This window comes from Nycticebus coucang, chromosome 2 (genome assembly GCF_027406575.1).
Source record: "Nycticebus coucang isolate mNycCou1 chromosome 2, mNycCou1.pri, whole genome shotgun sequence".
Taxonomy (NCBI): domain Eukaryota; kingdom Metazoa; phylum Chordata; class Mammalia; order Primates; family Lorisidae; genus Nycticebus; species Nycticebus coucang.
The window spans coordinates 98,072,252-98,086,375 of record NC_069781.1 but is presented as its reverse complement, the minus strand read 5'-3'; the positions used below and the strand labels follow the sequence as shown (position 1 = coordinate 98,086,375).

Sequence of the window (14,124 nt, the reverse complement as noted above, 5' to 3'; positions counted from 1 at the left end):
AGAAAAATCACTTCCTGTTAAAACCTGAGCACAGCTAAAGCTAAGTTATGAGCAAAATGATTAACCTACAATGTCCCATTCTTGAAGAAATAACTATTTTGAAGGAAAAGATGTAAAAGTTACAATGAAAACTCTAAAGAAAATAGTATAGCTCTAACAATTATTGAGTATTTACCAAATTTCAAAAATCCTAAACATGCTTCCAATAGGAAAATACAAAGTGATTATCATTAACATAATGATAAAGCTTAATATGACCAATGCATGTTGCTATTAAACTTTGTTTTAGAGATTCTAGTAAAGCAATGAGCCAGAATGAAATAATTTATGTAAATATTAAAAAATAAAAGACAAAATTATCTTCTGAGCAAAGAGATTCCAACCATAACAGAAAATAACAAAGCAGCAACAAAAGCCAAAACAAAAGAAGAAAAATCCCTAAAAACTACCAAGGAATGAGTACATTTACCAAGAAACATACAGGACTCATATGAAGAAAACAGTGAAGGACATAAAATATCTCCTTTAAAGAATTTAAGAGCATAAAAATGAGAATTCTTAACATTAATTTTTTTTTTCCAATTAGAATTCCAGACTTTCAAAAATGGTCACAAAATTATCTTAACATTAATGTGGAAGAATAATTCCTAGAGAAGACCAAAGAAAGTCCTTAAAAAGAATAGTGTAGGAGGACATGTCTTAACAGATACTAAAACCAAACAGAAAGAACCACAGTAATAAAAAAAAATTATCATGGAACTAAATTCCCAATACATATGGGATTTTTAAGTAAAAGAAAGATGTTATTTTAATCCACAGGAAAATGAATGGTTTATATTTCACCCAAAGAGATGTCTATCTAGCATAAAATAAAGTGGAGTATCGTCAAGCTATTTTCTGGAAAAATATTTTAGAAGGATTCAGTTCTAATAAAGCCTTAAAAATCTTTGAAAGGAGGTTTAAGGGACAATATGTACAACTTATGGGTTGGGGAGAATAATTTACTTCAAAAAAAAAGTAGATAAAAGCTATCAGAAAGCAAAAATTTTGATTCAGCAAACAAATACTAGGAAAAAAATATCTGTAATACCCATAACATACAGGAGCTCTTGTAATTTTATAGAAAAAGTATACCACTTATAAAAGTCAAGGTACAAAGAAATAAGCAATTCATAAAAAATTAAAATATCCAATAAATTAACTAGGCAGTGAAATTAAAGTAACATGAATTATTATTTCTCAGCATGAGAGAAAATGAAAATGGATTATTATCACCTACTGCTGGTCAGGATGAATGGAGAGAGTATCTTTTTGGTGGAAATATAAACTGTTATAATCAGTTTAGAATTGGCAATATCTGTTAAAATTAAAACTACACAGATGGCCATGTATGGTAGCTTATGCCTACAATCCTAGGACTTTAGGAGGCCGAGGCGGGTGGATCACCAGAGCTCAGGAGTTTGAGACCACCCTGAGCAAGAGCAAGACCCCCTTTCTACTAAAAACAGAAAAATTAGCTAGGCAGTGTGGTGGGTGCCTATGGTCTCAGCTACTTGGGAGGCTGAGGCAAGAGGATCCCCTGAGCCTAAGAATTTGAGGGTGCTGTGAGCTATGATGCCATAGCACTCTACCCAGGGTGACAGAGTGAGACTTTGTTTAAAAAACAAACAAACAAAACTAGGGTGGCATCTGTGGCTCAAAGGAGTAGGGCGCCATATGCCGGAGGTGGCGGGTTCAAACCCAGCCCTGGCCAGTTTACTGCAAAAAAACCCAAAACAAACAAACAAACAAAACTATATAGGCCCCTCTACTCAGTAACACCCTCCTCAGAATACATTCATACAGGATGAGCATCCCTAATTGAAAATCCAAAATTTGAAATGCTCCAAAAGCTGAAATTTTTTGAGGGCCAACATGAAATAGCGACACCTTTGCTTTCTGGTGGTTCAATGTACACAAACTGTTTCATGCACAGAATTGTTATAAATATTGTACTACAGGCCTTGTGTATAAGATGCCTATGGAACATAAATGAATTTCACGGTTAGATATAGGTCTCATCGCCAAGATATCTCATTATGTATATGCAAAGATTCCAAATCTACAATCTGAAACACTTCTGGTCCAAAGCATTTTGGGTAAGTGATACTTTATTATGAAATACTTGGCAGCCATCAGTTAGATCTACCATCAGGTAATTTGGGACAGAAAGCTATCATGTGTCTTTGAGTGAAAAAAGATACACAATTTTAAAATGAAAATACATTTTTTAAATTAAAAAGATTTAAAAAGCAAGCCACAAAAAGCAATTTAAAAGTTTATGATTAAAAACGGACTGATGAGCTGTATGCAGTGATGTATGCCTATAGTCCTAGTTACAGGGATACTGAAGTATGAGGATCATTTGAGCCCAGAATTCAAGTCCAGCCTGGGCAATGCAGTGAGACTTCAGTCTTAAATGCGCACACAAAAAACAGCAACAACAAAAAAAGTCTGATGAATGCGATTCCAGTTATATAGTTAAATATACGTACATATTTATACACAAAGGTATCTTAAGTGGTCATAAAATGTAGTTATCCCAAAGGTAAGATTTCATGTAATTTTTTTTTTTTTTTTTTTTTTGTAGAGACAGGGTCTCACTTTATGGCCCTTGGTAGAGTGCCGTGGCCTCACACAGCTCACAGCAACCTCCAACTCCTGGGCTTAAGCGATTCTCCTGCCTCAGCCTCCCGAGCAGCTGGGACCACAGGCGCCCGCCACAACACCCGGCTATTTTTTTTGGGTTGCAGTTTGGCCGGGGCCGGGCTTGAACCCGCCACCCTCGGCATATGGGGCCGGCGCCTTACCGACTGAGCCACAGGCGCCGCCCAGATTTCATGTAATTTTTTTTTTCTATCTTTCACTTATTTTTCTTATTGGCTGAAGTTTTTTTCTTTTTAGTATTGGTTGAAATTTTAAATGTGATCATATATTACTTATATCATCAGCCTTTTTATAAAAATAGGCCAACTTAGTTACCTTTTCTCTTTTTGCTTCCTCTAGTGAATCATATGTCACTTCCTATTATCTCTGAAATCTTTCTCAAACCTGTCCTCTTCATTCCCAGAGTTTAATCCTTCATCACCTGTAACCTGTACCTGTACAAACGAATCAGCCTACTTTGCTTCCATTATCACTCCTTCGCACTACGTTTGCTTCCTATTAGAAGATACACACCCAACAGCGCCAATTCTCTCCTAAAACACTTACGTAGCTCCTCGCTGACCACAAAATAAAGACCAAACCTTACCAAAGCATTCAAGATTCTACGCAGGTCTCATCTTAAACTATCTTACTACCAAACTCCCATTTGTTTGTTTATTTATTCAACAAAATTTACTAGTGCCTACTGTGTGCAAGATATTATTCCAGCATTTGTGATATATCAGTCAAAACATTTGGCTGCTGCTATATAAAACAGCCAAAACTACCTGCCCTGACTTTGTGGAGTTTATATTCTAACTGAGAGGTAAGGAGAGTAGAAGATTGAAAATAAACATAAGAAAATCATATCCTACACAAGAAGATAATTGTTTTAGAAGAGAAAAATGGAGTGTTGGTGGGAGCGGGGATTGCAATTTTTAAACAGGGTGGCCAAGGTATCTCTTACTGAGGTTAACACTGAAAAGACTTAAAGGTGGTAAGGGAGTCAGCCCTGGAGATGTTTGAGGAAAATGTCCTATCCTCCACACCCTGTGTAAAGACTCTAGGGTGAGAGAGAGCCAGCGTGTTCCCTAGAATAGCAAGGAGGCCACTATGACTGGGGCATAGGAGCTGAGGGAGAAAGCAGGAAGAGATGAGGTGAGAGGATAGGCATCTAAATGTGAACATAACTGAGCCTTCATAGGCTCAATCATAAGGACCTTGGCATTTACTGCAAATGAAATAGGGAATGTAACGAACACTGACAAAGCCTGGTTACTTATATCCTCCCAGGGATGGTCCTTACCTGACAGGCGTATGTACTAATTTCTCAAGTTCCTTGTCCCTGATAAGGACAACTGAAGTATAACCTACACTGTTTAGAGCTCCCTGCATGATTGAGCAGAAGTAACTTTTTGCAGAGTGCACCTTAGCAAGGCTCTTCTTTCTTTACATGTCCTGTTTGCAAGACAACCCCACTGGTTTTTCCTGAGAAGACTTTCTAAACTATATTTATATAAATCTTGGCTTCAGAGTCTGTTTTCAACCCTAGACAGGAAGCAACCACAGAGTTTTACATGAATGTGGCATGATTTATTTTCAACAAATTGTTGGTAAGAACCCTGAACTACTAACTGCTCTTAAAGTACATTTCAAATTCCCATGTCTTCCCAGATGCTGGTTTCTTTGCCAAAAAATATTAACTTCTTTCTTCCTTCCCCACTGGAAAAGCCCAACTCATTTCTCAAAACATTCAACTCAAATGAGGATTCTTTCTGCATTTAATACTTTTAGGGAAGCATGTTTTCAAGGCAGTGCCTCTACCAAAGCATAGTTTAAGAATCAATTACCTTCATTTTTTATCTGGACTCTGATCATTCAGAAGCCAAAGTGGCTGACACAGTTCTTTGCACAAAGGGTCCAAGACAAGAACTGATTTCTGATAACTCTTGTTTTCTGTCTCATATTGAACCTAATGCCAACCTCACAAAAACCTTAATTCTAATCTAAACAGTATGTGGCAGAGATGGATTAATTTTAACACAATCAAGTTATTTTTATATGGAGACTATTTTTTTTTTTTAAATAGAGTCACAGTCTCACTTTATCGCCCTTGGTAGAGTGCTGTGCCGTCACAGCTCACAGCAACCTCCAACTCCTGGGCTTAGGCGATTCTCTTGCCTTAGCCTCCTGAGTAGCTGGGACTACAGGCGCCCGCCACAAGGCCCGGCTATGTTTTTTTTGTTGTTGTTACAATTTGGCTGTGGCCAGGAACCCACCACCCTCAGAGCCACAGGTGCTACCCTGGAGACTTAATTTTAAACAATGCTGGCTCCCACCACAGGGGGAGGATCCATTAAGACCTGTGGACCTGGTGGCAGTTGACTGAAGAAATGTAAAGTTAGAAACCATGAGAGACAAACAGACAGGACACACAGAATAGAATTTTCAAAAGTGGGAGCCCATTTGTGGGGTTTCAGAGAGTGGCCTTAAGTATTTGTCACCCTCACTTTTTATTGAAGACTATTGCTAATTAGCCCAAAGGGCAAGCTGAGGAAGGGAACAAAGACATCAGCAGTTTCTCTGAGCAAGCATATCAGCTCCTATTGTTTCTACAATCATTTACTTTTTTTTTTTTTTCGTATTAAATCATAGCTGTGTACATTGATATAATCATGGGGCATCATTCACTAGCTTCACAGACCGTTTACCAAGTTTTACATATACCCTTGTAAGATGCACCGCTGGTGTAATCCCACCAACGCCCCCTCCCTCCCCTTCCCTTCCCCCTATTCTTAGGTTGTAACTGGGTTATAACTTTCATGTGAAAACCCTAAATTAGTTTCATAGTAGGGCTGAGTACATTGGGTACTTTTTCTTCCATTCTTGAGATACTTTACTAAGAATATGTTCCAGCTCCATCCATGTAAACATGAAAGAGGTAAAGTCTCCATCTTTCTTTAAGGCTGCATAATATTCCATGGTGTACATATACCACAATTTATTAATCCATTCATGGATCGATGGGCACTTGGGCAAGGGATTTGAAGAGAAACTTCTCTGAAGAAGACAGGCGCGCGGCCTTCAGACATATGAAAAAATGCTCATCATCTTTAATCATCAGAGAAATGCAAATCAAAACTACTTTGAGATACCATCTAACTCCAGTGAGACTAGCCTATATCACAAAATCCCAAGACCAGAGATGTTGGCGCGGATGTGGAGAAAAGGGAACACTTTTGCACTGCTGGTGGGAATGCAAATTAATACAATCATTAACTTTTAAGGGTCTGAGCAGTCTTGAGAAATCCGGAACCTGAGCCTAGTGTGGGGGCAGCCTCCTGTCTGGGGTCACACACACAGATTCCTAGGGGGGTGTTAACTCTGCTAGTTCACTGTGGAGTAAGACGCCACTGGTCCTCTGAAGAATCAGTGGGAAAGAGGAATTTTCCTCTCCACACCACCCCAGAGGCACCTTCCTGTGTGATAAGGGATTTAAGCCCTCTTACCCATATTTCAGGGCTGAGCTGTTCCCCTCATCTCTGCCTTGGCCAAATACCAATCTCCACAATGGGTATTTGCTTTGGCTGTTGACTGGGCAGGGGATGGCCTAGTTATATGTTTCTTGCTAAGGCTTGCACATAGCATCTTCTGTGGCCATTATTTCTTCAGAGTGTTCACAGACCTAGTAGGGGTGATTGCAAGCTGTATCCCTGATAGGCCAGGCTTCCAGAAAACTGCACAGATAAGAAATTTAGCAACAGCTGGTTTAAACATAGACTAGCTGACTTTTCTTTGTTCTACCTTGCTCAGCTTATTATTTTATTTTCCCCTTTTTCTGGGAGTGTTTTCCCTTGCCAAGAATGGGGTATTCAGTTCCCGTTCCACCTGCAAACAATTCTTATGCTTTGATTATAAAGGACTACAGAGAAAGTGGCCTTTTAAAAGAACACACACTGTAAGATGTCTTCCAATACTTACTTGGGGGAAAGCACCGGAGGACTGACAAAAGACCGAAGTGCATCTTTCACCATGTCTTGCATGAGATGAGTTCCAAAGACCTTTTTGTTATCCACCAGGAAAGTGGTCTTAAAACAAATGTCATATATTAGTAATGCTGTCACAAAGATTTGTCATTACTGTGACGTAGTATACTTCTTATAAATAGTACAGATAATGTAAGTGATTAGCATCACGCCATAAACATTCACTCATGTGATCCCTCTGTAATCAAGCCTTCTCCCATCCCAAATCCCTGACAATTATTATCTACTGGATTTATTATCCAACTCTATCATTTTACTGTTTCTTAAATATGATTAAAATGAAATCATACAGCTTTTGAGCTTAGCTTCTTTCACCCAGCATAATGCAGTTGAGATTCATCTCTGTTTGTTTGTGAACCACCGTGTGCACGTACCACACTTTGTTTATCCTTTCACCAGTTCAAGATACTTGGGTTGTCTCAGTTTTGATGATAATTAGGAAAACAACTCTAAACACACAGAGATTTCTAGAATAATGTTGGATTTTACTTCCCCTAGGCCATCAATCAACTAGGAGTATGATTGTATGTTTACTTTTATAAAAATCTGTGTCTTAACCAAATCACATCCCATCATAAATACATCCTCATCAACATCTAGCATTGTCAGATTTCTTTTTTAAAACAAAAAAGATATTCTGAAAGGTGATAGTAGTTCATTGTGATTTAATTTGCATTTCCCTAATATTAACTGTGTTGAATACCTTATCGTATTGAATTTCAAGTCTTTTGCCCATTTATAAAATTGGGTTATATGTTTTCTTATTAAGTTTATAGAATTCTTTATGTGTTTTAGATGTAAGTTCTTTATCAGACATACGATTAGCAAATATTTTCTCCCACTGTGGCATTTCTTCATTTTCTATACAGTTTATCTTTCCCAGAATAAGTTTTAGATGTATCAATTTATTGTTTTTTTTTTAATAAACTGTGCTTCTGATCTTATCCCTGAGAACTCTCTGCAATCCCTAAGATTACAAAGATTTTCTCCTAGTCTTTCTTCTAAGTTTTTAATTTTTGCATTTTATAATCAGGTTTATTCTGAGTCAATTTTTTTCATAAGCCTGTCCAATTGGTCTTATACCATTTGTTATTTCTTCACTGATTTACTTTTGGTTCTGTTAAAAATTGACTACATTAGTGATCAATCACTTGACCACATTGGTCAATTAAGAAAGGACCAATTAATTTTTTTGTTGTATTTAGACATTTATACTCTACTGTTAATATATTTGACATGTGGACCAATTTTTTTTTTTTAATATATATATATATATATATATATATATTTTTTTTTTTTTTTGTAGAGACAGAGTCTCACTTTATGGCCCTGGGTAGAGTGCCGTGGCATCAGACAGCTCACAGCAACCTCCAACTCCTGGGCTTAAGCGATTCTCTTGCCTCAGCCTCCCGAGTAGCTGGGACTACAGGCGCCCGCCACAACGCCCGGCTATTTTTTGGTTGCAGTTTGGCCAGGGCTGGGTCTGAACCCGCCACCCTCGGTATATGGGGCCGGCGCCTTACCGACTGAGCCACAGGCGCCGCCCTGGACCAATGTTTTTAAAAAAGAAATTTTCTGGATTTTCCTCTCAGTTCTACTGATTCAGATAGCCCTCATTTTGGCAATATCACACCTGTGTTAGTTCTCCCACTTTATTCCTTCCCGCCCCCACCAAATTGTTTTAGCTGGTACTCCTTTGACTTTCCACATAAATTTTAGAATCAGATTGTTGACAGCTACGAAAAGTCTAGGTGTGATTTTGACTAAGACTCCTACAAATCTGTAGATTAATTTGTGGAGAACTAACATCTTAAAAATTATCAATTCTTCCAATCGACATACAAGGTATATCTCTCCATTTATTTAGATCTTCTTTGGTTTCTTTCCTCAGTACTTCACAGTTTTTCAGCATAAAAAAACTGTGGAGTTTTTTCCTATCATTAGGAAATGATAAGTTGTTAGGTTTATATCTATGTATTTCATTTCTTGATGTTATTGTAAATAGTTATGTTTTCAAATTTTGATCTCCCATTGTTCATTAACAATATAATTGCTTTTAGTATATTGACTTCATCTCCTGTGATCTCGTGAAACTAACACTTTAGTTCTAGGAATTTCTTTGTATATTCCTTGGCATTCTACATGAAATCATGGCATTTGTAAACACACAATATTATTTCTTCCTTTCTAATCTGTATGCCTTATATTTCTCTTTCCTGTCTTTATGTGATGACCAAGATTTCTAATATTGAGTAAAAATAGAGTAACAAAAGCAGACATCCTTGCTTTCTTCCCAAGGAAAACATTTAGTCTTTCAGCACTGAGTATAATGTTAGCTATAGGATTTTTATGAAGTTCTCTTATACTCCAAGTTTTACTGAGAGCTTTTAATCATTAATGGATGCTGTATTTTGTCAAATGTTTACCTGAATCAATTGAGACTTCAAATTGTAAATGGAATTACACTGACTAATTTTCAAATGTTGAAAGGGCCTTTCATTCTTGGGATAAACCTCACTTGGTCATGGTGTATTGCTTCTTTTTATATATTGTTGAATTTGATTTGCTAATACCTTATTGAAGATTTTTACGTTTTTGTTCCTAAGGAATACTGGTCTATAATTTTCTGTTTGTATGTCAGTTTGATTTTGGTATGAGTATGCAGTGATATTGCCCCTTCCATTCTTAGTATTAGTCACTTGTATCTTCTCTCTTTTTTTTTCTTTTTTTGCACAGTTTTTGGCCAGGTCTGGGTTTGAACCTGCCACCTTCAGCATACGCGGTTGGCGCCCTACTCCTTTGAGCCACAGGAGCCGCCCCTCTCTTTTTCTTATTCTGTCTCGCTAGAAGTTCAATCTTATGAATATTTTCAAAAAAACAAGCTTTTGGCTGCAATGATTTTTCTGTACTGTTTTTCTGTTGAGTATTTTACTAATCTCTGCTCTTATCTTTATTATTCCTTCTTCTTGCTTGCATTTGCTCTTCTTTTTCTTGTTTCTTAAGGTGGTAGCTTAAACTACTAATTTCAGACTTTCTTTAAAATAAACAACTAATACTATAAATTTCCCTCTAAACATTCTTTTAGTTGTATCTCACAAATTTTGATATATGTTCCTTTTCACTCAGTTCAAAATATTTTTTGATTTCCCTCAAGACTTTTTATAGTTGACCCATAGTTACTTAGAAGTATGCTACTTAATTTCCAAATATTTAGAGATTTCCCTAGATGTCTTTCTTTAACCAATTACTAGTTTAATTCTAAGACAGAAAGACATTTTGAATGATTTCAGTTATTTTAAAATTATTAACCTTTGTTTTTTGGCCCAAAATATGATTTTGATGAATGTCTAATACGCAAAGTCAATACTGTAATTAAAATATAACAGTAACTATGGAAAACTCTTTAAAATCATCTACCTTTTGTTCTACCAATAAAAACAATGTTGATACACATATAATTTAATGTATAAATATTTTGATACTAAGTAAAACTTACTTGTAACAGAGATCTTGAAAGAACACATGGTGATTGTTCACTAAATTCACAGAAAAAATCCTAATGATACATAGAGAAAAAGCCATGTCATTAATAGATTAAATAAAAGCTTGAAAAAGTTTACATATAAAGTATGATTTTTATCAGACCTCCTGGAAATGACATACTACCAGAGTTAAATATAACAAATAGTTAAAAGTCATTTTTACAGAAAGTGTTTTAATTCTGTTAAAGATAGGTATCTGGGCTTGGGAATATCTATTGTATTGCTATATGCTGATAGAGAATAAGAGATACAAAACTTACTATTTCTCTTCTGCTGAGACAGGTGTTGCCCAGATGACTATCACTGTGGAAAACATCCCTACACAAGCAGCACATTTTTCCACTGAGTCCTCAACTGCAGCCTAAGGATCTTCCTGAGCATGGCACTCATCAATAACTCAGAGCTGGTGTTCAAGGTGAACCTATCCAGCACCCCGATCCCATCCAAGAAAGACTACTGGTGGACTTTGGGACATTCCTGGTCTCTTTATTACGTGACATCCCCAAATGAGAGAGGAGATGGGAAGTGGGAGGGAAGAAGCAGAGGGATGCAGAGTAGAAGTGGGGGAGGGAAGATATAAGTCTCACTTATTTTTTAAAAAATGGTTTTCTTTTTCTCCTTGAACTTTTGTTACTCTCTTTGATTATGATTTCATGACTCTTCATTTTGAAAAAACATGTTTTAAATTCTCTCCTTTTTTAGAGGAAATGAATCTGTGCTTTTTAGTTGTCTTTATAATCATTCATTCTAGTTCTTTTATTGTCTTCTCTTCATAATGTTATGGACATCCTTTGTCTCTGATCCCTAACTTTAAGTGGGTGTTTAAACTAATAAATTGACTAATTTCTCTGGCCTCTTTACTGTTTTTCACAATTAACTTTTATACCTTGCTCACACTCCTCCAAGTAAATACTTCCTACCAGTGAAATTACCTCCCTCTCCACAGCACAAGGAAAATAAAAGTATTCCATCCAACAGGAAATCCCTCAACTTCATTCAAACTGTATTCACTTCTGCACCCAGATCTTTTCTTTGCCTTAACAGCGGAAGCCTTCCGCCCGTACTATGGATTCCAACTTTTTCAGGAAGATGACCTATTCTCCATTCTCCTAGATATTAAAACTTTCTCTACTGGATCGTTCCCATTTAATCAAAGTTTCTCCTCTCTCCCTTTTTTTAAACAAGGTCTGGTTTTGTCACCTGGGCTAGAATGCAGTGGCACCATCACCACTCACTGCAACCGCAAACTCTCGGGCTCAAGCAATTCTCCTGCCTCACCCTCCCCAGTAGCTGTGGCTACAGGCATGTGCCACTACACCCAGCTAATTTTTCTAATTTTTTTGTAGAGATGGGGTCTAGTCCCAACTCCTGGCCTTAATAGATCCTCCTGCCTTGGCCTCCCAAAGTGCTAGAGTTACATACAGCCAATCCTTTTTTAAACTGAATGCCTCCATCTCTGACGTTTTGTGTGTGTGAGACTGTGTAAGTGGATATACATTTTTAAACATAACATTTATAAACATTTCCCCATGTATTTTTCTATAACATGGTTTTTGGTGGCTTTAGGATATAGATTCTACACATAATGGACAGTGTCACCACTAGGCATTTTAACTGTTTCTAGTTTCTAAAGATTGCAATGATACAACAAACTCAGTTTTAGTGCATCTTTGCATACATTTCATACTATTTTATGCTAATCTCTACAAGGAGAACTACTGTGTCAGAGTATACACAATTTAACACTTTTGAGATATAGCCACAGTAGTATAGGAAGATAACTATTTCCCTTTATCAACATTAAATATCACCTTAATTTTCAGTCAAGTTGTTATAAATTGCATTTAATTACTACTAAGGTTATATATTTTTCATGTTTATTTCTTTCTGAATGTGTGGGAGTTGATGGTCTATATTCTTTCCAATTTTCTATTGGTATGCTTCTCTTTGTCTTACATGTACACACACTATAATGTGGCACTTCATCCTACTAGTAACAAGTTTCCTGTACCATCTGCCAGACTAAATGGTTCTTACTCTACCTTAACTTTAAGGTTTTCCTCTAGTCTTGGCCTCTTGCCACACTCCCTTTGCCTAGCCTCCAAGCCCCCTACTACCATCAATTCTTCTGTCTCAAGTCTTCAAAAACCAGATTGTTCTCTTACTATGTCCTCTTTGCATCTACTACCGCAATCCAGCCTTGGCTCCCCCAGTTCCCTTCTAATGTTATGCCATGATGCAGTCACCCACTGACAAGGCAAGCCCTAATCTTCTGCCAGAATATCTAGGACCAGGGAGACCCTATCTGGGCCCAAGGAAAGAATTAAGGGTCACTCTGCTGCTCTACGATGTCTCTGGTGATAAGAGTAGGAGCGCACAGGACAATGGAAGGTGCAAGGATGGCTGGAAACTGAATCCATAATGGCTATGGATTCATAGCCACTATGCTTTAGTGTGTGTGAGTAAATATAAAAACTAATTATTGGGGTAAGCCAGAGTGTGGCAGAGGCCAACTCTGTGACTGATTATAGAAATTAGGGACTTAAAGAAAAGATTTTATTTGATCATTCTATACTTACTAGCCAAGCTCCTGGCTCAAGGTACTCATCCCCTTTCATCTGCATTATTCTACTAGCTTACTAATACAAGAAAGACTTTCATTTGCATCATTTCACTTCTATGCTCAAGAATATACAATGGTTGGTGGCGCTTGTGGCTCAAAAGAGTAGGATGCTGGTCCCATATGCTAGGGGTGGTGGGTTCAAACCCAGTCCCAGCCAAAAATTGCAAAAAAAAAGAAAGAACATACAATGGCTCTAGAATCTAATCACAACTAAACAGCATTTGGTTCTTGTGATTTTTGTTCGACCTTAATGACGCATACCTACTCATCCAAATTCTTAATTCATAATTCCACATGCAGGCACTGCTCCACTTAGAATGCTCTTCTTACTGACCTGGTAGTTTATAATTACTGCTCACACTTCAAGAAAAGTCCTTTCTCCTATTTTTTCATTATTGAAATCCTACTCATTCCTCAAGACTCAGATCAATTTCAACCCTTGTGTTGTACTTTCTTACATAATTCACATTAATTTCTCCCTTTACTAAAATCCTGTTGTAGGTGCTGACAACTTAGGTGTTAATTTCATCTAACTAGCGGAGGTAAGATGGAAAAATGGAAACTTTTATACTTTTTCGAAGTATCATTCCTAATCACACACCTACATGTTGTTTTATACATCCCTTGTAAATCTTAGACATGTAACAATCACACCCTTTTTTATATATGGATCTTCTTATAAATTATTAATTTGATCCACATTTTGTAAATCCCAAAGTTGGGCATTTTGGTACCTGTGAAAATTGTATTTATGATAATCCCAATCAAAGATATATCCAAAATAGCAGACACTCATTATTATTATTTTGTTTATTAATTACTTAGAGATAGGTCTTGCTCTGTCACTCAGGCTGCAGTTTAGGGGTGCGATCATGGTTCACTATAATCTCCAACTCCTAGATTCAAGCAAACCACCTTTCTCAGTCTTCCATGTAGCTAGCAGTGGTACATACCACCACACTTGACTAATTTTCAAATACCCAGCGTAAAGCAATCCTCCGGCCTTGGCCTCCCAAAGTGCTCAGATTACAAGTGCAAACTACTATACCCAGCTAGTTTAACACAGGATTAAGAGTTTTACTGAGTGAGAGGAGCAGTGGATTAAGAAGCAATGAGTGGTAACAGAAGGGATCACAGAACAACAGGATCAGGAACATCTATGAATATAGATGAGATTCAGGGAAATAATCAGGAACCAACAGTAAAAAACTGAGTAGGAGTGTAGAGT

At 37.1% G+C, this 14,124-nt stretch overlaps 1 protein-coding gene across 3 annotated transcripts in view; it reads right to left on the bottom strand.

The window, feature by feature from the left end:
* The window catches only part of NAA35 (N-alpha-acetyltransferase 35, NatC auxiliary subunit), a 105,584-nt gene that overhangs the window by 19,373 nt on the left and 72,087 nt on the right, over positions 1 to 14,124 (bottom strand). For all 3 annotated transcript variants that reach the window (XM_053576890.1, XM_053576899.1, XM_053576908.1), the window contains exons 13-14: positions 10,228 to 10,287; positions 6,667 to 6,773 (exon numbers count right to left, since the gene is read on the bottom strand). In XM_053576890.1, the coding sequence (XP_053432865.1) occupies positions 6,667 to 6,773; positions 10,228 to 10,287 (167 nt within the window). The remainder of the gene's footprint in view (positions 1 to 6,666; positions 6,774 to 10,227; positions 10,288 to 14,124) is intronic.